General features: G+C 41.6%; 2 protein-coding genes across 3 annotated transcripts in view; both read left to right on the plus strand.

The window, feature by feature from the left end:
- LOC117429817 (zinc finger protein 609-like) overlaps nucleotides 1-15654 on the plus strand; it is a 79292-nt gene extending 63638 nt beyond the window's left edge. Inside the window, exons 4-9 of one of the 2 annotated variants that reach the window (XM_058994961.1) lie at nucleotides 2789-2876; nucleotides 4232-6617; nucleotides 7546-7861; nucleotides 8323-8640; nucleotides 10220-10298; nucleotides 10958-15654. In XM_058994961.1, the coding sequence (XP_058850944.1) occupies nucleotides 2789-2876; nucleotides 4232-6617; nucleotides 7546-7861; nucleotides 8323-8640; nucleotides 10220-10293 (3182 nt within the window). In that variant the 3' untranslated portion in view covers nucleotides 10294-10298; nucleotides 10958-15654. Of the gene's footprint in view, nucleotides 1-2788; nucleotides 2877-4231; nucleotides 6618-7488; nucleotides 7862-8322; nucleotides 8641-10219; nucleotides 10299-10957 lie in introns of both variants that reach the window. The other variant, XM_058994960.1, reaches the window with a different exon arrangement.
- A 2091-nt stretch (nucleotides 15655-17745) lies between these two features.
- On the plus strand, nucleotides 17746-22365 carry LOC117963043 (uncharacterized). Its single transcript, XM_058994962.1, has 6 exons — nucleotides 17746-17794; nucleotides 18379-18403; nucleotides 19343-19373; nucleotides 19659-19928; nucleotides 20392-20430; nucleotides 20788-22365. The coding sequence occupies exons 3-6, from the start codon at nucleotides 19346-19348 to the stop codon at nucleotides 21792-21794; spliced, it is 1344 nt and encodes a 447-aa protein (XP_058850945.1). The 5' UTR covers nucleotides 17746-17794; nucleotides 18379-18403; nucleotides 19343-19345; the 3' UTR covers nucleotides 21795-22365.
- The last annotated feature ends 1157 nt before the right edge of the window (nucleotides 22366-23522 follow it).

The raw sequence follows: 23522 nt of genomic DNA on the forward strand, positions 1-23522 counted from the left end.
TTTAAAAAGACACACCTGAGCAGGTTACACAGAGACTGTAGCTAATCAAGCTTGTAGTAAAACCTGGAATGGATGAAACTGCTATGCAATAGGAGTCTTATTTCTATCCCTGCTCAAGACCTTGTTGCTGTACAGTTTTCACAAGGTTCTGCTGCAGATACACGGCCTTCTTTCCTATTACACCACTCTGAAACATTGCTGTTTGTAATTTTGGAACGTTAGGATTTTGACCCCCCCTTTCTGTTTAGAATAGGAGACGCCATAGAAACACCTTTTGCTTTTTAAATGAAGGTGCATTTCAATGATGACACAGTCAGTTAGAAAGCAAAAAATAAATGAACTTCGTGATTAATGAGTTAAACCGCAGTCCAGCTGGCAAACCTTCTCATGATGGCTGCACACAAGGTGGTACAGTAGACTCGCTAATCTGAACCCTGACCTCTAATCCTGCTACCACTGTCGTTGCATCCTGGGTTGCATAAGGGTTACTGCTTTACTGATTTGCAAATAAATTGTGCGGCTGCTAGAGAACCTCAGCTAGATAATGACCAAGTGGAGTGGAAGGTAATCGCTCTGCATGTGTCAGCCACAAGAAAAGCTGATTCCTGAGAGCTGCTGGTCTGAAGCCTGCAGCCTGATAATTAGGACTGTCTGTGCTGATGAAACATTATGAGTCGATGAAGCTGCTGACCCTCGCCCTGCTCTGCTGTGATCACGTCAGTTCTTTTGCATGGCTTGCAGCTTTTGACTAAAGCGTAAAAGCGAGGCTCTGTCACAGACTGACACCAGGCAGAGCTGTGTGCTGGGAGGGGGTGGGGAGGATTGTAAAAGGCATTCTGAACAGCAGGGCAGCCAGAACCAAAGGCTTGCCAGGGCCCCAGCTGAACTAATGAGGCTCTGCTAGCTCTAATGAGTTTTACAGAATCAGGTTCAACTGCCTGGCTCTCGTAGGGGGGCAGTCTTCAAAATGAGAAACTTCAAGGATTGCTGGAGCTGTGCCCACTGCGACTGTTTTGTCTGTGTAGATATTGATCCTACAGCTTTTGAGTGTGTACTGTACAGTGTGCTGGCTCTGTGGTGCTAGTTAAAGGATGTAGGGCAAATTAGGGGTAGACTTTGTCTGTGTTTTCTCAGAATTTGAGTGTGTACAGTAGAAGTCTTTAAATTAGTAAGCTTCTTTACCAGACCCAAAGCTGTGTGCAGATTAACACAGCAGGCCTCAGACCAGCACTTTGCTCTCTTGGGAGAGCAGGAAATCCTTGTTTCTTGCTGGGCCCGGGAGGCTGAGGTGTCGAACACATGGTCTGGCATGTCTGTGTGTTTATCCAGGCCCTGATGACTTACTGACTGTGTGTAAATGTATACCTGTATTGCTGCCACTCCATTTCCAGAGCGCTCACTCCTAGGCAGGCAGAGGGCCAGTGCTGCCCACAGAAACCACGCAGTAAACTGAATAGCGAGCTGGGTTTGCGTTTCAGAAAGAAGAGGGGGGAGGAGAAAAAAAAGCCTCTTTAGTTTCCTGAGCTAATAAAAAGTGAAATAGTGCCTGTGCATTCTGCCAGAGAGCATTCCAGGGCAATTAGACACGCATTACCTCACTGCAGAGCCTAGATGCTCTGAGGGACAGCTAGGGGAAGAGTATTTAGGCTACAGGGAGGCTTTGAGGCCTGCAGGGGCATGGCATAGTTAAAAAATATAATACTGAAAAGAGAAAGTTTAAATAATTAAAATAAATACAAAATGTATAATATATCTCATTTTAATTGTGGCAGAACACTGAGGGGAAACATTATTATTTGGCATTGGCAAGGGTATTTTTTTGGAACAGAGTTGCTTGATATGAATTATTGTATCACTGGTTGTGTTCTAGAAGAATCATTTGTTTAGCAACTGTTACCCAGTATAACACGGTGCAATTGCAGGTTATTAAACAGAGGATAATAAAATACATTGACTTCCTTTTCCTATTCATAACCAAGATGTCAGTACTTCCAGCTGCTTATCCCAGGGTTACTGGAAAATTTGGCAACTGCTGCCATCTAGTGTTAAATAACTGCAACACGAAGTCTCAATCCGGGAGTCAAAGTATTAGACTCACAGATTTATAAAAGACATAACTGTCAAGACTGATGGCTAGGAACTATTGCAAGCACCAGTAGTTCTGAGCCTGACATAAATACAGTAACCTTCGCTGCGTGTCTTCAAACATCGCCAGCGCAGTAAAGTCACTTGGACACTCGCGGAATACAAATTCCCTTCCATACAGAGTGCTGTTGTTTTTGTCTATGGGTCAACACACAAACCCACGTGTAAAGGTTGATTTATTTAGTTCAAAATAGCTTGTGAATTTCGTCGAGGCAGCTCGGTTACAGTTAGAAAAAAAAAACGGAAACCCACAGGCAGGACCATTGACTATAAAAACCGTCGTTCTCTATTAACTGGGGGAGCTGTGTTTTTTTATTTTTATTTTGTGAGTGGTCAAAACAACATGTTTACCATTTTGAAGGCCTGTATTTGAAGTGCATGCCAGCTGCATGGAGCCTGTCTGTTTGAATAATGAACCATGTAGGGCCTGCCAGACTTCCTACACAAGTGTGCAGTTAGCGTGCAGGTGCAGCTTCACTTCATTGGGCTGGCGTTAAGGTTCAGAGTTTACAGTTTAATAATACAAGTCTCCCATTGCACAGCTATTGGAGTCATTCCACTACACTTTCGTAAACTAGAAAGAGTTTTCATGTACAAAATCCTCAGACTCTCACTCCGCTTCTCGTCTCCTTCCTCCCTCCAGGAATGCTTGTGGTCAACGTGACCTGGCGGAACAAGACCTACGTGGGGACGCTGCTGGACTGCACGAGGCACGACTGGGCCCCACCACGGTGAGCAGAGAGCACAGTCCGTGCAATAGAGGGATCATTTGGGGTGCAGCTTGCATCTGTTCCCTTGCAGTCAGTGACCATAGCTGAGAGTACAGCCATGCCAACTGCTGTTAAGTCAGCAGGGGGGCCTGTCTGCATTGTCTGGCGGAACCATGAACCATAATGTCCAGACGTTATTCAGTGACTAATGAGAGATTCTTGTATTGGAAAATAGCATCAAAGTAACTCAGTTTACCCCTATCATACCTTGCAAACAGTTATTTTCTTGTGTGGCAGAATATCATACCCAGTAGTCTGTAGTTTTAATGTAACACACTTATGCATGGAAAATGAAGCAACCACACTGTCCAAGTGGGATTTCTTGTGGTTGTCAAGTTAAAATAGTAAACCAAACAGGTACGGGATGCACTGAAGTTGCTTTAGCTGCTCAATCAAATATAGAACCCTGATCTACTTGCACCTCAAAATTGAGTGGAATTATAAAGAGAAGATCTCTGAGAAAGTGATCCCATAGCCAGTAGAAATGTCAAACATGGTCCCATAGCTATCCTGTTAATGACCAATTCCTGACCTTCAGCCCAGTTTACTTCTCTTCCAAATGCCAAGTTGTTGCATCACCAGTATATTATATAGACCCTTTCACATGAAGACTGCTGCTCCACCAGGCTCCACAGGAGGCAAAAACACACATTGACCTTTTGCTGCAGGCGGTCGTATATAACCGCTTTGAAGGGTTTTACATTCCTAGCCAGCCTGCTTAATTAGATGATTGCAGCGTCGTTCATCAAGTGTGCATTTATACGGTACACCAAGTACTGCCTATTTTTATGCTCAACCGTATTTTAAAATCGGCAGCATAAATCTCAGACTTGCTTAATAGTGGAGAGGCATTCGTCATGTCTTTAAAAGGTGTGCGATGCATGAAACTTTCTTGCCTATACAGCGATGGACAAGTCCAATAGCCCTGCACCCTGTTCTGTTTATTTATCTGCCTAGTATGAAAAACATTGAATTTGTTTTTATGCACGGATTGCTCAGGGTCATTTTAGTAACAAATATCGGCCCTGCCATAAACCTTTGCCAATATGTCATGGTTTCATTTATAAAACAGTCCAGTCCAGGACCTTATACCAGCTATTACTTTAATTGTTACATTTAATAGTCCAGATCCATGTTCTTGATTTGCGTAATTGAGCATAGCAGGTTAAAGAATTCTTGATCTGGATGGAACAAGGACCTGTATAGGAATGAACTGAGAGTGTCAGAAGAGAGTACCATATTGCTGTAAACTTCACATAGCCTCTACAGATGTTGAAACAAACAGGAAATATGAACTGTTCTTGTCTTCTGCACAGGTTCTGTGAGTCGCCCACCAGCGACCTGGAGATGAGGAATGGCCGGGGGAGGGGAAAGCGGATGCGGCCCAATAGCAACACTCCTGTGAACGAGAACAGCAACTCGTCCGACACCAAGGGCAGCAGCGGTGGCAGCAAGACACGGGCAGGCTCCAACAGCAAGGGCCGTCGCGGGAGCCAGACCTCGTCGGAGCACCGCACACCGCCCAACAGCAACACCGAGGACGTCAAGGCCAGCCCGTCCTCAGCCAACAAGCGGAAGAGCAAGCCGGCCTCGGACATGGAGCCCAACTCCAGCTCGGAGGACACCAAGGGGAGCAAGCGCATGCGCACCAACTCCAACAGCAGCGTGCCCCCTCCGGCCATGCCCGTGCCTGCTGTGAAATGTGAGCCCCTTCCACCAGCCGTCGACCGCAACTGCCCTTCGCCTGTCCTCATCGACTGCCCGCACCCCAACTGCAACAAGAAGTACAAGCACATGAATGGCTTGAAGTACCACCAGGCTCGCGCCCACAACGATGAGGGCATTAAGCAGGAGATGGATGGGGACAGCGAGTACGGGGAGGACTCTACGCTTCATCCTGAGCCTGGGAGTTGCAACGGAGCCTCTGTTTCACAAAAAGGATGTCTTTCGCCAGCACGGTCTCTTACGCCAAAAGGCAGAGGCTTTGAAGGCCATAGCCCGTCCCCTTCTCCTGGAAAGTTCAGCTCTAAGCAATCCAGCAAGAAAAAGTCCTGTGACGCAGACCAGGAATCTGTTGGGGTCCCCATAGATGGTTCTGAAGATGGGCCCTGCCTCACGGACGAGGCTAGCAACGACGGTATGGATGACAAGAAAGGGTCTGACAAGGACAAGTCAAAGAAGCCCAATAGTGGGAGTGCCAAGTCTGACAAGGTCCAGCAAAAGAGTTTGAAGTCAGCCAGACCCATAGCTCCAGCCATACCTCCCCAGCAGCTCTATACCTTTCAGACAGCTACCTTCACCACAGGCAGCCCGGGTTCCTCTCCAGGCTTGACCACCACCGTTGTCCAGGCCATGCCCAAGAGCCCTCAGCTGAAAGCCATCCAACCCAAGCCCACTGTGATGGGAGAGCCCTCCACTGTGAACCCATGTTTGAACAGCTCCAAGGACAAGAAGAAGAAGGACAAGAAGAAAAAAGAGAGTAAGGATGCGGACAGTCCCAATCCTTCTGGTAAAGGAGGAAAGCCAGAGGAAGGAAAGAGCCCTTACTCTGAGTCTTCTGATCCTGGGAGCAAGAGCGACGGGATGTTGAACGGTTCTTCAGATCCCCACCAAAGCCGCCTGGCCAGCATCAAGGCCGAGGCAGACAAGATCTACAGCTTCTCGGACAACGCTCCTAGTCCGTTGATAGGTGTGGCTAGCCGGCTTGACAGCACTGGCATGGTCCAGCCAGTGGCTCCTCTTCATGTGTTGACACAAAATGGTGCGGACAATTCTTCGGTCAAGACAAATAGCCCAGCTTACTCTGACATTTCCGACGCAGGGGAAGACGGGGAAGGCAAAGCAGACAGTGTAAAGGTCAAGGCAGATGACCAGGCCGTGAGGGAAGGGGCTAAGAAAGCCCTCTTCCCTTCCCAACCCCCTAGCAAGGAGTCTCCTTTCTATTCAGGCTACGAAGCTTACTATTCTCCTAACTACACCAACCCCAGCCCGGGGGCTTCCAATTCTAGCACTTCGCTGGCAGAAGGCCAGCCTGTAAAAGTAAAGAAAGAGGAGGAACCGGAACCCATCGACACAAAGGTGAAAGTGGAACCTCCTGAAGAGCGGAAGCCTGAAGTTAGCATGCCTTGCCAACAGCAGCAGCCCTCTGTCATACAACAACGCTCCAACATGTACATGCAACCCCTGTACTACAACCAGTATGCCTACGTCCCACCCTATGGATACAGCGACCAGGCATACCACGCCCATTTGATGGCTTCCAATCCAGCGTACAGGCAGCAGTACGAGGAGCATCAGAGGCAGAGACAAGCCACCGAGCAGCACCGCGCAGCCGAGAAGAAATCGGACATGGCCATGAGAGAGAGGGAGGCAGCCATGAAGGAGGAGTGGAAACAGAAGGCCTCCATCCCTCCCACTCTCTCGAAGGCCCCCAGCCTCACGGACCTCGGCAAGCCGGCGCCAACGAGCAAGCCTAAAGACTCTGATTCAGAGCCGGCAAAGTCAGTCATAATCCCCAAGGTGGAGGACTCCTCTTCCTCCTCCTCATCTTCCTCTTCCTCCAAGATCCAGTCCCAGCAGGCAGAGGGGCTGAAGATGAAGCTGAGTGAGGGCAGCCATCATAGCAAGGAGATGTCCGAGGCGAGGTCCAGCATGGAGTCTAGCAGGCAGCCTGCAGTGGACCAGGCCATGTGGTACAGACAGGTAATTCACAACTGTTTTACAGTAGAATTGGTTGGGAAAACATAAATGGGAATGTCAGTATTCTGATATCTTCAGCTCTGTTTTCCCCAAATGGGGTCATTTTGTTCTAACATGATACAGGGAACCCTCTGACACTTCCAACAAGGGCTTATAATGTTAAACTGTAAGGACACTAACAGTTATGTTTGCAAATGTTTAGAGCAAACAATAAAAACATGCCTGTTAGAAAGTTCTATAATGCAAAAGTTCAAATTCTTCAGATGAAAGTTCCAAGTTGCAATGTCCTTATTTTAGAGTTACAGGACACCAGTGCCTCTTGTACACTACATCAGGCAGAACTACTCAGATGGAACATTATTTGTATCCATGTGTTCTGAGTCATTATTCAGCTGCAGCTGCAAACCACTTGAAAGGTCTTTCACTTCCCACAAGCCATACTGCAGTGTGCAGTGTTGGGTGCTCCAGTTGCTTAATGACCCATGAGGATAAAGATAGCAAAGCAATTGCTAAAATGCATGATGCACAGGGGGTCTCAGCAATAAGTAGTGGCAGTGCTTTCCAATGCACAGCTGGTTCTGTAACCCACTATGCAATTACTGTTACAAAGTTGTCAGCCTGATCTGTTTAGCAGTGAATTAGCATATCCATTTCATCCTGAAATATTGAAATAACTGCCATTCTGACCTGTGAAAATAATTCAGGCAGAGGACCTGTGTCCAGCTGGATCTGAGAAGCATTCCCGCAGAGGGAAGTGTGTAAACTTGAGAGGGCTGGTTAGCATAGTGATTGGAGACAGTTTGAAAATCCGGCTTTTAGCTGCGCTGGTAGATACATTCCAATTCAAGAGCTGCATTTCTCTCTGTGTCTGTAGGAGCCCGACTCCAGAATGTGGCCCTACGTCTATCCTAACAAGTACCCCGATTCTCAGAAGCAGGAAGAGGAGCAGCGGTGGAAGGAGGAACGCGAGCGAGAGCGCAAGGGGAAGGAGGAGAGGCCCAGGCCCAAGGAGACTGCCCCCAAGGAGGAGAACAAAGAGAGCATGGACCCCCGACTAGCCATGCACCCGTCGGAGGACCATCGTAGCAAGGACCCCCGGTCCACCACCCACATGCAGTTCACCTCCCACCTGGCGCAGCACCAGTCCTACATGCCCTACATTCATGGGTACCCCTACGCACAGGGATACGACCCCAATCACCCAGGCTACAGGGGCATGCCCTCCGTCATGATGCAGAACTACCCAGGTGAGACCATGGGGCCATGCTATTAGTGTGTCTGTCAGGCTTAGGCTTGATGCTGAGGTTATTTTTTAGTTTGTTTGCTTTTCATGTTGCCTGTGTTTGCAAAATATCAGTGTGTTAATTACAGAATTTTGGCTCAGTATGAATGAAATAAACAGAAAGGCTTGTTGATTTAAGCTGGGGGGCCAGGTGCCTGGTGAGCTCAGGCAGACGCTGCAGGGCTGGCCTTTGTCCTCCAGAGACCGGTAGCTGCCTGACATCCCCTCTCGACTTTATGGGTGTAAAAGAGGAAATTGGCTTGGTCAAGGGATCAGTGAGGGAACATAATGACATTCTGAATTGGGGAGAAAATAATCGGGCACTCTAAATTAGAGAGAAAAAAAAGAAATCAATGTCATGTGTTGTTTTTTTGAGTTCAAAGTTTTCAGCTATTTCCTAAATCCATCCTGCCTTTTTTCTTTCAGGTTCCTACCTGTCCTCGGGCTACTCCTTCTCCCCCTATGGCAATAAGATGCCAGGCAGCGAGGAGGGAGAGAAGTCTCGATCCAGCCCCACGGTGAGCAGTAAATCCAGCTCCGAGTCCAAGGCCCTGGATATCCTGCAGCAGCACGCCAGCCATTACAAGAGCAAGTCTCCCACGGTGAGCGACAAGCAGGCCCACGAGCGGGAGCGAGCGGAGAGGGAGAGAGATGAGCGGCCACGCTCCTCCCCATCACAGCGCCTGATGACCTCACACCACCACCTGGGCTACCCGCTGCAGTACGATCTACCCTACGCAGCAGGTGAGGGGCGGCACTTACTGACGTTCCACAATGGAGCTGAGCATGCTACTCAAAAGAATACCTCTGGCTGGGGATAGTTATCCTACTTTAATTTTGCAAACATTACACTGATATTTCATTCTAAAGTGGAGTATAACCTTCTTACTGGAATGCTTTAGAAAGTAGCCAATTAATCTAGTCGCCAATCCCACTTAATTGACTGAAATCCACACTCTCGTCTTTTTTTCATTTAAAAACAACAGTTTCATCTAAGTTAGTCCTGTACAGCGAGGTTTTATAAGTAATACTGTAAAGGCTGCGCTACTATGAAAAAATGTAGCTTTATTTTGAAATATGAACTTTTATAGAATTTGGCAGACTCCATCTACATAAAATTCAAGTGAGTGAAGCAAGAACCAGTGATCTCCATCACACTGGCTATTACCACAGGCATTTGGCCCATACCTGAACTTATATGTTGTGAAAAGGCAGTGGCACACAGTATTCATCCAAGATGTAGCATATCTTTGAGTAGGATCCTCCATTCATTCTTTTTTAATGTATCTCTGGGGGCCTGGTTTGTGAGATACGTTAAGTGGTCCCATCTCAAAACCATCAAACTATAAGTGCATGTGTCAGTCTGCTTGGAAGACAGAATTGAACATCACTGTTTCTCATGTTAGCTGTTCTTATTTATTGCAGTTGAAGCCCATCAGTTACAAATCATGGGGACATGCCAATGTATCAGAGACACTAAGATAAACCTGATATGACTCTTCTGAGATCAGTTTAGCTTATAACTCATTTACAGCAAAGCAAAATGGAACATGCTGGCTTGACATGTTTAATTGGCATTGCTTGCAGTTTTACCAGCTGATAAGTAAGTCTTCTCTTTGTCTTGACACATTTGAAGGCAGTAGATCTGTGTTGTAATAGATTTCAGCTATAGATCATTTGGGCTAATTTGAAATCACAAGAAACTCTCTGGGCTGCCCAGTGTCCATTACAGTGAAAACTGAAGAATCAAAAAGGCCGAATCTGAATGCTTTGGGTGTGTTTAATAAAATGAATTGCTGGGATGTGAGACACAATTCCTGACTTTACAGATCAGACAGCAATGCTTCAACGTGCGCTCTTCATGCACAATGTCTTTTGAAACATGCTTGTATTTTGATGTTTGGTAATGAATGCTGCAATGTTGTATACAGTGCTCTGGGATGCTTCATAAGAACATTGGCACAGTAGGGCCTTTGCATGCTTTCACATTGATGGTGTGAAAGTAGTGGTGAAGTGAATTGCACAGAACAAGCTGTGCTTGGAATGACAATATAATATTATGTGAGATTGTGTTACAGTGGGCAACCGGCCTGTTGTGTTTTTAATGTCGGTCAGGGTGTGTTCCGTCAGCAAAAATTACAGTAAAAGCATGTAAATTTATATATAAAATGTGTTTTTTTTTTTTTAATATATTGTTATCTAATTATATTTTGCTTTGGCACCATATCATTTCTGTACATTAAAAAATACAAAGTTTTAGGATTCACTGCTCCTTTGTTGCCAGTTTCTGGTAACTGAGATCCTGTTTGCTTTCATTTCTCAGGCCTCTCATCTTCAGCCATCATTGCCAGTCAGCAGGCCTCAGCCCCTTCATTGTACCCACCGCCGAGGAGGTGAGACAGGTAAGGCGCTGCAGAACTCGGAACCGGATAGCCATCAGGGTGGCAAAAGACAAGCCTCTATTGTGCTGATTCCTGAATAGGTTAGACACGTAGGACGATACAGTTCCAGGTTACTTTGGGAAGGGCATTCAAAACTGAACTTGTTTAAATGCCAAGCATTGTAGAGAGAAGACATTGTGTTGAAAAAAAAATGGTTCCTTATTTTAATTCTTTAGATCTATTCACATGGTAAAACAGGAACATGGTGAGCAGAATCTATAGCTCTGAATTAACTCTGAGTTCCTGTGTGGTAAAGTGGTATTATGTTTGTTTAGGCTATACTGATGACACCTGGTAGGGTAAAATTGTAGAGGTAAGGCACCTTGTTACTCTGAGGCCAAATATCTAGGAGGATGATGTTCTGTTCCCCTCCTCTTCTTTCAGTGCTCACCAAGCCTGTTCATTTTACACAGCCATACTATTACTGGTTATACCCTGTGTGTCCTGACTTGAACCACATTGCTGTTGTAGTTTTACTATTTATCATGTGGGTCTCTAATCGGCAGTAGTCTGGTGCACATTCCGAGTTGGATAACTACTGTATAATCGCGTACATGTGTTAATAAATGTTTAAAGATCAAATTGTAACTCAATTATTTATTTATTTTCTTCATTTGCAGGGAGAGACCTGATTGGATCACCTCCATGTTGAAACGTGTCATGTGACTGGATCACATGCGGAAGCTTGTGGCGTTCATTTAGCATCAGTTAAATGGTGTTTCTGTTTTTTCGTTGCTGCCATAACGTCGGGCAGACTGTCGTCCTTCTAGCATCTACTTCTTAACTCTGGACTTTGAGAGCTGGTACAAACAATAAATCACAAAGCCATCTGCGTTGATTATTACACACAGAACTAGCCACTAAACCTGGTCTTTGCACTGTGGACACAATGAACACAGAAAAATAAAAACAAACCTGAAAAGACTATTCTTTTGATAGCATTGTTTTTACATCAACAGCAGCCGACAAGTCCCTACAGGAATTATTGGCTGAACCGGCCTTAGTTTCCCGCTTTCCACTGAACAGACGCTGCACCCCTTCTCCGAAGACTACAGAGCTTTTCTGCTGTCGATCCGATACAGACAACATGTTTGCTGGCCAAGGGTTGTGTCTTTGAAGCCCCTCACGCAGTGGTGTCTGTGCAAGCTGAAGCCATTTCTAGATCTTGCAAAATGCATTCCGAGATATCTGAAACATTTCAACTAATCAAAACCCCCTCTTTTTTTTAGATATTTTAAAAAACACTGCGTAGTTCAGGAGTTTAATCTTGAATTTGAAATATCTTTAAATGAGCTGCAGCAGGTATATTTTGTGTGTGTGAATAAGATGCCTGTGAATAGTTACCATATATAAATATATATATTCTCAAAGGAGAATGAGATATCTTTAGGTTTGTTTTATCTTAAATTAATGGTGATTTCTCTGTATGACTGTTTTTGCTTTTCATAGACATCCTGTTTTTATTTTTTTTATGAACTGTCTAGCCGAGGTGGCTTACAGACATGAACCCATCATGGTTTACAACAATGTCTGTTCGTCTGTCATCCACTGTGCTAGTGCTGGCTGTTTTAAAAGGAATAGTCTGTGCAACTATTACTTCTGCCTGTTTAAGTGCAATGATCCACTGGATTATGCTTGGGCTTGTCACCTTCTGAGCCACACACATCACAGAGAGTTTTAAGTCATGTGTTACAAAGGGAGTGCACAACAGAGGGGGCAGTTGAGTAAAAATAAACCTGGTCAAATGAGTATCACTAGTTGGGGACCACATAGTTACTCCAGTTGCCAGTACCATGCAATTGAAAGGAAACACCAGAGGAAAACCAGTGCAACATCCCAATGCCTCTGGAGTTGAAATCAATTACATTTCATTAACAGTTTGGGGATTATCACAGGGAAATAGTTCCATTTTTTCAGGTGTACAGATTCAAGAAATGGGTGTGGCTAAGAATTATGGGAGTTGTAGTTTTAAATTGGCGCTAAATAAAGATGGCAGAGCCTGTCGGCCCCCACTATCCACCGTTCGTTCTTCTGATTGTAAAACAGCATGTGTGTGTTTTTCTTTTCTTTTTTTTTTTTTTTTTTTTTTTTTTTACTGCAACATGGTGGCTGGTCGTCTTGTAAAATCACCTTCAATTTGAATAAAAAATCAGAAATCTGTTTTTTAAATAGCTGTTTATTTGTAACAATGTTTCTGTGCCAGGGAATATGTATTTTAGGAAGTGTATTACATTTGCAATCTGCCCATTCATTGTGGAAGGAGCAAATAAAGGTACCTTTCTCAGTTTCAGTAGTGGAGATTTTGCACTAGTCTTAAATGAAGTCTGAAATATTGAGGTTCATACCTGTTTTTAATTCAGTAGCAGTCACAGCCTTTTGTAACACGCAGTTTTGAATCCTCAGATAGTCTGTAATGATTATGTACACAATTGGAGGTAAGCTCCACCAGGAATCTGTATTCAATACACATGAGGCTAAATGACTAAATCCATTACACTGTGGTAGTATAACTGATATTACATTGCCTGCCTTGGAATAGTCTAGGAAACTCCTTTGTGTACACATGGAATTCATCACCTCTAAATAGCCTTTTCATCACTATTTCTCTTTGTGCGTATTGTAGCACTGAAAGCATTATCCAGCTGTGTGTGTGTTCTGCATACTAAGATGTTCCAGAGTTTGTCTCTCTCTCTCTCTCTCTCTCTCTCTCTCTCTCTCTCTCCCCCCCACACTCTTTCTTTTCCACACACGATGTGGTTTTTGTATATATTGTACAGAGGAATTATTTTAAAAAGCTGTCGGATGCTATTGAAAACCCCTTACCTTTTTTGTAAAAAGAACAGTAGCTGGTTAACAACTTTCTCTCTGCAGTGCTGTGATTTTAATTTTAATTTTTTTGTCCTTTTCTTTTTTAACCCTTATTTTTGTACACTTTTGTGCCCGTCTGAAAACCTCAAAATGAGAGCCACTGTTTTTACCCTACCTCCGTACAGGTGTCCCTTTTTAGGTAAGAATTTGGAAGGTGGGAACGAGTCATTCAAAAATGCTAGTGCTCCCCAAGTTCCTTGTTGCAGTAGCCATGGTCAGTGTCATTGTCACTATATGCTTTCCCTGGTTTTTATTTATGCTGCGAGATGATCATAGGGCCAGTCATAAATATCATTGATATGCAGGATGTTCAGAGAGTCAGAAAGGCACTTTGCATTCTGTTGAGAGAGGAAAAAAAACACATTTCCAAACTGATTTTGAAGTATCTGACAAGAGAAGTCTCAAACTTCTCCATTCTTCTGTTTTTAATATTATCTTTATGGTAAGCAGTTAATGCAGTGCCAGCTACAGCGCCCTCTATGTACTGTAGGTTGCTAGTGCTGGAATATTGTAGCATACTTTGCTGCCTTAACCTGCCACCTGTTTTTTTTTTTTTCTTCTCCACAACAGCAACACAGTGGATTTACAATCCAAACTATATGTTTAGAGGGTTTGTCACTGAATAGCCTGGTCTCGGTTTATATTTAGATATTTGGGCCTGTGGTAGGCAGTTGTATGAAATCTCCTCTTCCACTGCCTAAATGTTCCCCTAAAGAACTCATAAAGGCAGCCTGTTTTTAGGAGGTTTTAACTTTTAAAGTGGAGAAAAACGTAAGCATTGCATTGTGTGTGATATACTGTTGGGTTCATGTTTATTACATTCATATTTGAAAGTGAAACGTTTGAAGGGCTAAGTATCAAAGTGGCATATCTATCTTATTTTCTTTTTTTTGTTTTGTCTTCTGAACCAGAGCCTTTGTTTGCTGCTCTCTTCAGGATGTGATGTTTTTACACTGCTATGGGGTATACAGTACTGAGGTACATTTATACATAAAAGAAGTGGAATTACGGTGGTCTAAGAATGTCATAACAAAGTTTCCAAACTGAGGGATGCCACTTTTCTACTTATCCTTTGATTTGCTTGGATGTTGCCTAGCAACCCCAACTATTGACTGTACCAGGTTGTAACTCTGATGTGCCGCCCTCTTTAGATTTATGTTGGCTGAGCCCAGGTGAACTTGGTGCTTCTGTAGTGTCGGAGCATTTTCCTTTGTATGAAAGCGGCACCAGTGGGCCATGAGAGTGCAGTGGTAAATAAATTGACCACCGGTCCGAAGCATTGAAGGCTGTATTCCAAAACAAGGGACTCTCAACCTATCCTAACCCCTCAAAGTCTAAACCTCCCATGTCAACTATATCTGCAGATGCTACTGTGATTTCAAGTTTTGAAACTACAAAACAAGAAAACTGTCATATTAATGGTGAACTCTACAAAATCTTAGTTATTGAAACTGATCATTTTACCTCAGAGAGAATAGTGACCGTCAGGTGGACATTGAGGGTGGATAGGCGTATGCAGTAATACAGTGGAAAGAAGCCCTCTACAAAGCCTTGGATTTGGTATACAGTATATGGTATTCAGCCCTGTGTTATTTTGGATGTTAGCTGCTGAATTGGTATGCCCTTCAATGCTTGTGACATTCTGCTTTTGTGCAAGCTCTACTAAAATAGGTGTACAGATATACCGATTTCTGACAGTCAACAAAATCATGCAACCCCACCAGCTTGCACCTGCTCTGGTCAATTTTTCAGTTGTTTCTCTTACCTTACTTCAACAAAAATGTAATGAAATGTGCCACCAAATGGAATAGAATGGGTTTCGGAGCAGTATAAACAATAAAGGAAGTCTACAAGTTAATGTTTATGCTGACTAGAAATCTTTTTCAGTTTTTCATGGTTTTTTAAGATCCAAAATGTTGAGGTTCAACCCAGTTCTGTTGGTAGTAACTTAACAATGCGTTTACCTTTGCACCCAGAATCACAAAGCTGTTGTAAGGGTGCTACAGATAGGAAGAAAGCGCATGGTTTCAATGTGTGTGAATATATTTCCCTGATGGCAGAGCCATTGCTCAGCCCTGTCTGGAAATGGTGCTTTGACAGACGTCACTTACCAGCAAGGGAAGTGTTCTGTTACTGCGGATTTCGTTTTGCTTTCTAAAAATCTGTGCGGTTATGTTTGTTTGTTCGTTCCTTTTTCTCTCCTGACCGCCCTCCCAGTCAAACACAGGGGTGATGGAACTCATAACCATCATCGGTACTTGAAAGGTAGATGTTTACAGTGTGTTTCTTTCTTTTTGTTTTTTGATTGCTGCGTTTTGATTTTACCCTCTCTAAGTTTTCTCTATGTAAAGTGTACATTACCATGTTTCTTTTTTTTTTTTTATACAATACTGTAACTTGCCTTTGTACATTTAGGCAAACAAAAATAAATCTTTTTATGAGACAATCACATATGTCCTTTTGATGGCTCCCTTTCTTACACTGAATTGTATTATTTATAGTACTTTAATGTTTTGTGGTCCTTTAGAGTAATGTATTGTAAAAGATAAAGAATAATAGTGTATTAGAATGCAGAATATGTGGAATCCATGTAATGATCCCAGTTGTCCTCAAATGCCAAGTTTTATTTCCTGCAGGATACCTGCAGGTGATTTCCTTCCCTCTACCCAGTCCAAAGAACCTAGACATTTGATTGGTTCATCTGTCTGATTTCAGTAATCTGGAGTTGTAAAGGAATGGGAATTACAGAATTAAGCATGGTGCATGTAACCTATTCAGAGCCTGTGACAAAAAGTCTTTTCACTGTCTTGTGTCATAAATGTAATGTTAAATATAAAGGTTGCAACTTTCAAGAAAAAAATTATAAAAAGTACAAGTGACTTCCAGCTTTGATCTTGCTGTGAAATTGGAATCTTGTGAGACGTCCTAGCCATCCAGGTTTAATGAGATACGTTTGAAATCCCAATGAGCATAATGACAGCAATGGCTCATCGGAGAATTGTCATCCCATCTACGAAAGAAAAAACCTACAGCTGTAACCAGAACCCCTTTTAAATGTGTAAAACACTCTTTTCTAATGCTGTGGATTGTTTTACCTTGGATTATATTAACAGCTTGATTGTGTGTTTGTAGTACTTCATAGAACAATGTAAAAGTGCCATTGTTACCATGGCAGGGCAGGAACACAAGTTTGCTTGCTTGGCAGTCAGAAGATTGAGATATGAGACCCAGACTCGGAAACTGCATTTTAAAGCACTTTTAAGAATTCACAAATAAACTGGAACAAGATAAAGGTTTAAACAAAATATTACAAAACTCTTCAAAATAAACAAGCCCAAAAATACCCAAGCTACGGCTAACCTTGTGCTCCTTTCTCTCTTTCTCGTTCTCTTTCTCTTTCTCTTGTCCCCTCCCCTCAGGCACCTCAATGATGTCATGTATACCATATGAATTAAAGTTCTACATATTTATCATGAGGAAGAAAGCTAAAACAATAGCCAGGAGAGCTGTGTTTAATTCCCAGAATTCCCAGTGGCAGATCTAGATTTATTCTTTGTGGCTGAAGCACAATATAGTTAACAAAGGCAGGTGATTTTTATGTTTTATTTTATTTATTTATTTATTTATTTTTCATCTTTGTGTATTGAGATTGTAACAAATGTTGGATAATTGCCCTTTCTTGTAAATGTGTTTGTGGGTTAACTTCATGACATAACACACCTCCGTTCTGGCAAACAAGGTCTTCTGTTTCAGTTCTGGGCTGTCCAAGAGGCTGTGTTGTTTGCAGATGGATTAGGGTTATTGAACCCTATATTAATCCTGTATTTGACTCTCCTTATTAACATTAATACATGAAGTTGGTTTAGAGGAACATTGCTAAGATCAGCCTTTGTTTACACTAGATTCAATTTGACGACGAGGAGTTCAGGTCTATTCATGATCATGTTCTTGTAAGTTCTACTTAAATACATATATTTATCTTGACACGTTCTGAGAAATATGTTACGATTGCTTTATCAAGCAGGTAGCTTAATCTCATATTCATGCAGACAATGTGAAAACTTTTACCCCACAGGTAATAAATAACTTAATCCACATTCTCTCAAGGTTGGTCACAGTGACATGCTTTGTCCCAGCACTGATCCCCAGTTGGCTGAAGGCTATATCTTGGGAACCAGGTTATGGCTGAACAGTGGAAAGGCATTTGCTTTTAATCTATATAAGTCTGCATGCTGTGTGTTCATCATTGGCGGGGAATGTAAATTACTTGCAGTATCTTAAGATGGCATTGCTAGATCATGGTTACAGTTTCAGTATACTTCAGATGATTGAAATGTAAAGGCCTTGAAAGGCAGTATCCAGAAATATTATGAAATAATTAAAAAAGATCAGAATAATACCAAATACTGACTATTAATATCAACCTGGAAATGCCACCTTAAAACTATTGTGTCCTCAACATCGCGCTCAAATCTAAGACAAGTCTGCTCTAATCACTTCCTGGGGCTGGACTTGTAAAGGAAAAGTTAGTAGAGCACACTGCAGTTTCATTTTCACATATCGCTCTCCACGAGCACTGCAAGATACAGGTAAGAATTTCAACTGTACAGTACATTTTAATATCATTTTTACAAATAATAAATCTATATATATATATAGTAGTAATCCTTCTTTACATAATATCTTTGCAGTTCGGACACACTAACCTTGCATATGTATCATTTTTACATTGTCACGGTGGCCTTGCTATATTATAGCTGGCAGTTTGCATAACTAGTTGATGTTTGTACTGCTTCTTACAGTTTTGGGATACATCAGTTGAATACAAAATCTAAGAAATAACTTGGAACAAAGTAGCCAGAAATACTATTTACTAAAGTGCAGTGTAAGAACTAATATCGACTATCAAAACCAACAACCTTAAAAAATGCCGCCTTAAAACAATGTGAGTCTAGAACTTGGCGCGCAAATGGAGTGCAAGGCACACCTCCATATTCTACATGAAAAGTAAACTGCAGAATTAAATGCAGTCAAACTGTTATCTCAAACATCTAAAAATGACCTTTTTAATAACAAGAGCAAGAGAAGGATTTCCTGTTGATACTAGTCTGCTATAAATTGTGATCTTTAAACCTTTTTTGTTTGTTTGTTTCATTTCCTGTTATCTGTACAGTCTCCACGAGCACTCCACGATTCAGGTAAAAATTTCATACAGTACATACAGTACACTTCATTACCATGATATCCTAAAAATGTATACAGCATACCTGTGTTACTGTAACGCTAGTATTATGTGAACTTTATTACTTATTTGTTCTGCATTAAAGGTTCATTGTGTTCAAATTATTACATTCAATAAAAAAAAAAAATCATTTATTAAAGTAATGCTGAAGGCACACCTCCATAGTTGCATAATGACATGCCGGTTTCACTACCCTGGTGGTATTCCTTTGAATATGCTTGCCTGGATGTGAGAACACTTTGAATGCACATTTTGAAATAAATGATTCCACATTTTTGCACTTACATTTTTTTGCAGTACTGAGTAAATAATTGTCTATTGAAGGCTCTATCTTGGAACCACTAAGGGATTTGTCAGGTTTTGATAAGACTATGGGAGGGCATTAATCTTTGAAGTACGTTTCCCAAGAAATACTTATGAGAACTCAATTTATGAGATTCTCCAAACCTGCATGTCTGCTAGGAGTGCAGGTTCCCGCTGTGTGTAATCTTGCCCCGTTACACTGAACACTCTATATCCCACTGTGTGTAATCCTGCCCTGTTACACTGAACACTCTGTATCCCGCTGTGTGTAATCCTGCCCCGTTACACTGAACACTCTGTATCCCGCTGTGTGTAATCCTACCGTTACACTGAATACTCTGCATCCCGCTGTGTGTAATCCTGCCCCGTTACACTGAACACTCTGCATCCCGCTGTGTGTAATCCTGCCCCGTTACACAGAACACTCTGCATCCCGCTGTGTGTAATCCTGCCCCGTTACACAGAACACTCTGTATCCCGCTGTGTGTAATCCTGCCCCGATGCATGATGCATGAAACAACTACTTTGGCTTAATTTGTCTGTTCTCTTCACATATAAGGCAAAGTACTAATGCTCTTTCTTTTTCATGTAGATAATGACAATGACTGAAAACGGTGCTGAAGGTAGGTTGTAAAGATTATATACATTTTCCTCGAGTACATAGTCCCTTTAGATTCAGCCACCAAACTTAGCTCCCTTGTTTTTATTAAGAGGGTTTGTATGTTCTAGGAGTTACAAAATAGTTTTCAGCCACCTTACACATACCGCAGGATGAACTACCGGTAGTTGAGATTCCCTTCGAGGAACAGGCCCCTTTATAAAACAGATATGACTTCATAGCAAATAGTGTGTGTGTGTGTGTGTGTGCGTCACTGAAAGTAAATACATTTTCTCTGATTTTATTTCAGATCTGGATCGAATTTTCTTACAAAGTGCCAACAAAGTATTCATTGCTAATATCAATGAAGTTGCTCTTTCACAAATTTTGGATTCCCTTTATAGTGATGGAATGATAGTCCATGAGGAAATGAGTACTATTAACAGTGAGAAGGTTGTGCATAAAAACAACAGAAAATTACTTTCCATCATGACACACAAGACTCCAAAGCACCGCAGATCTCTCATAGATTTGCTGAAGAAGGAACACACTGATGTGTATGAAGAAATGCAGAAAGCAGGTATTTCAGTTTATTAGGGTTTGTAACTTCTGATATTTATGATCTACAGTAAGTACAGGCCAGAAACCAAACCAGACAAAAGTTTTGAGTCTCTCATTGACAAAGCACGCATTGTGTTCCTTGTCATTTCTCATAGAAAAAAGAGCTCTGATCGTTTCTTTTAGTTTTATTAATCATGCTACTATTGTGTGTTTACAGTTAAACAATTCCATCATATACCTTGAGAGAGATGATTTATTAGTTATTAACTAACACAGACATTTAATTATTTTCTGCTGTACATTTGTTATTTTGATAATAAACGTATTCAGGTTAAGGGAAGGGTTGGATTGGCTTAGTGAAAGGTACGTAAGGAAATTCAATTCGAAAAATGTAACGTGCTGTTAAGTTAATAATTAATTAGTTTTTACGTTATATTTAACGTAACATTTTTGCCAACATTTCAATTTTTTTTATTTTTCAGCAAACCTGAAGAAAAATGGACCACAGCAGTCTCGTCTGGGTAAACACATGGATTTTTGTGTGTGAAGCTTGTATACTGTATTATATTAGTGTTTATATTGAATGTATTTTATTAATATACAAGGCTGACAAAATTTATTGGGTTAAATCAACACATCCTTTGGCTTATCTAGCTGATGTTGATACTGACACAGAATAAGCCACGGGGATCACAATGACATCATCAAACCAATATTGCTCATAAGATTACAGAGCGAAACAATGCTTAAAGAAGAACACAGCAGTAAAGTTAGATAAAACCTAATCGGAGCAAGACCTCAATCACATTTAAGAAAAGATGCAAAAAACCTTGAAAAATATTTGTTTGTGAAATAGTGTTTTATTTGTCTTTTGTCAGGATCTCTCTCGGATTGGGAGGAATATGCTAGAGAACATCTAGAAGATATCATTCAACAACTTACCAATGAAATAGGAGACAAGAGGATAAAACAACTGGAAGATGAACTGAAAAACCGTCAGTTAAAAAAAGACTGGAACTGTAGTGACAGTATGGCGAATGAAATATTTAGCAATGAGGAGCTGGAGGCCTACCTATATAAAGAAGCCTCTGCACGTAGAAGTTGCACGTTTCCTACCAAAAAAGCTTTTGAGATATTATTTGTGAAAAAAGCGGTGTCAAACAAGGGTGGCACTTTAATGAGACAAAAAACATCAGACAATGGAATGGGTTCAAGTGAGGGTGGCAGACTAGATAGTGGTATTTCTGATGGTAGCGCAAGCCACAGTGATTTGCCAGACATGGCTGCAGGTGGAAATGAGGGAGGCACCAGTGTTCAAAATGAAAGTATATCTCAAGAGGAGGTGTTTGGGGAAAATAACCCTTCAGAGACAACAATTAATTATTGTTCAAGTATTCCTCAAAGGAGGAAATATTCAGGACCAAACAAAAAAAATATAAAAAAACAGAAACTGGAGGGAATGCAGCTTGTACAAACTTACATAGAAAAAAATAACATTACTTACACAAACTTACACATGATTAATAACAAACAGCACAACATTTACAGGTGCCTTACGGCTCATGAGTGCTATGTATTTTGTGATACGAACCGTGAGAAGAATGTCATTCTAACAACTGAGACGGCATCAGTGTTGAAAAAATCAGGGGGGTTCACAAAACCTTATGCCTTCAAACTGCAGTACAACATGGGAGTGCTCGGAAACATTGCTAGAACTGATGTGCTGCTTGATGAAAATAATGTGAATAAGTGCCAATATCGCAAGTCTTATTTCATGATGTTTATAGATTACTTTGAGGAGTTTGTTAAGGATGTACTCATCCCTGTTCTTGCAGTATTTTTAAAAGTTCAGAAGAAAAGTTTGTTGAAAATGGAAGCTGAGTAGGCTGTAGAAACAACAGGCCCACTGTCTCTACTGGTTACCATGGTTTTAAAGATAAAGTGCTGTTCAATTCAGGAAATGCGTTTACATGCTGTTAACATTGACACCTTGGAAACATGCAACCCAATCAATAACAACACAGTGACTTGAACTCATTGTAAATCACATGTAAGAAATGAACAAGTCACAGCAACTGATACAAATATGTTGATTTGATTTCGCGTAAAATATGTAGTATTGAATTAACGGTTCAAAACCAATTGATTTTGTGTTGTGTACTGTAGTTTTACAAAGTTAAGACACAGAAAACGCTTTCTGTGGCGAATGAAGGAATGTTTAATTGTCTCTCCATTTGCTTTGTGGTGTTTGGGGTGTAACTAGTGATTGTATAATTGCTTTTCTATTAAGCGTGAGCAACAATATTTACTTGAGTAAACTTGCAAATATAATCAATGAGACGGACTAATATACAGTTTGTCTGGCTATTATTAGAATTAATGCTGTGTGGTCACTGTATTTTTGTTTGCATTATAATTTTCTTTTGCTTTTTCAATTTTCCTAATAAAGCTTATCAATAATACCAAAGAATTAGAGTGCTTTTCTAAGCTTACATTTGCACCATGATAAGTCCTGAGTCACAGCAGGTTCTATCGTCTACAATTCACATTAAAGTGGACATTAAAATATCACCTGTAGGTAGGAATGCATCTCAGCCTTTTGAATGGAAAGGCAAGGGCTGAATGCAGAGAGGAACATCATGCCATTCAACTAGAGAGAGCTCTAGTCGAGAGGTAAGCACGCGTCTTACGCTGATGTCAAGAGGAGATCTATTGCATGTATCAAGTTTTTGTAGAATTGCATTTCTAAATTAATTCACCCATCTCCAATACTACCCTGACTGTATAATTCATTTACAGTCCCTGTTCTACCTGCATTTAAAAAAGAAACCTAACTTGTCAGGAAATGTTTTTGTTATTAATTTGTATGGTTTCTCAAGCAATGTTTAAATGTATTGTAATTGACTGTCAGCTGTGATTCCCTTCATGGACCTCACCCTATCCTGGCCTGTCACTGCAGCTCCCTATCCTGCCACTCCCTTCAGGAAAGTGGGAATCCATTCAAATTCTTATAATAGTTACACAGTTACACATCCAGCTATACTTGATGGCCATGTGTGCTTTACAAAAATCCTACTTTAAAACAACATGCACTTTCAGAATGTGGCCACAAGATGGAACTGTATGCTATTACATGTGTATCCAGAAACAACATGCAATATCAGAATGTGGCCACAGGGTGGAAGTGTGTGCTATTCCATGTGTATCCAGTTGCATGTGCTCCCCAAGGTAAACACAACTTATGCACTGTTTATAAGGAGGTATATCGTGGCTTCTTCCTTAATTGCATTACTGGTGCATTCGTTTGACTGCACTTGCATTGTCATTATAAAGCACAACCATATACCCCACTGTCTCATAACTCTCTTACTAAAGCATTACAATGAGGGAGCTGGTGTGTATTTTTCAAAACAAGGGGTTCACAACAAACTTTTACTGCAAACTTATAATATTTTCCCAAGCCAACCCAAAACCCCAATACTTTCACATTAGAAATATGTTTTCACTGCATGGCGGCAGGAGAGATTACCAGGGATGTATTTTAAAGCCTTGAAATCTGAAATCTGATCAGCATGCAGGGTGGGACAGACTGGCTGAGGTAATGCCTTCTGCT

The sequence above is a fragment of the Acipenser ruthenus genome, chromosome 21 (genome assembly GCF_902713425.1).
Source record: "Acipenser ruthenus chromosome 21, fAciRut3.2 maternal haplotype, whole genome shotgun sequence".
Taxonomy (NCBI): domain Eukaryota; kingdom Metazoa; phylum Chordata; class Actinopteri; order Acipenseriformes; family Acipenseridae; genus Acipenser; species Acipenser ruthenus.

Bases quoted from the DNA above. Each gene is read 5' to 3' on its own strand.
- LOC117963043 (XM_058994962.1), top strand. From the start codon at position 19,346: ATGACAATGACTGAAAACGGTGCTGAAG. The intron at 19,929-20,391 runs GTATTTCAGTTT...TTTATTTTTCAG, and splicing joins TGAAGAAATGCAGAAAGCAG to CAAACCTGAAGAAAAATGGA. The intron at 20,431-20,787 runs GTAAACACATGG...GTCTTTTGTCAG, and splicing joins ACCACAGCAGTCTCGTCTGG to GATCTCTCTCGGATTGGGAG.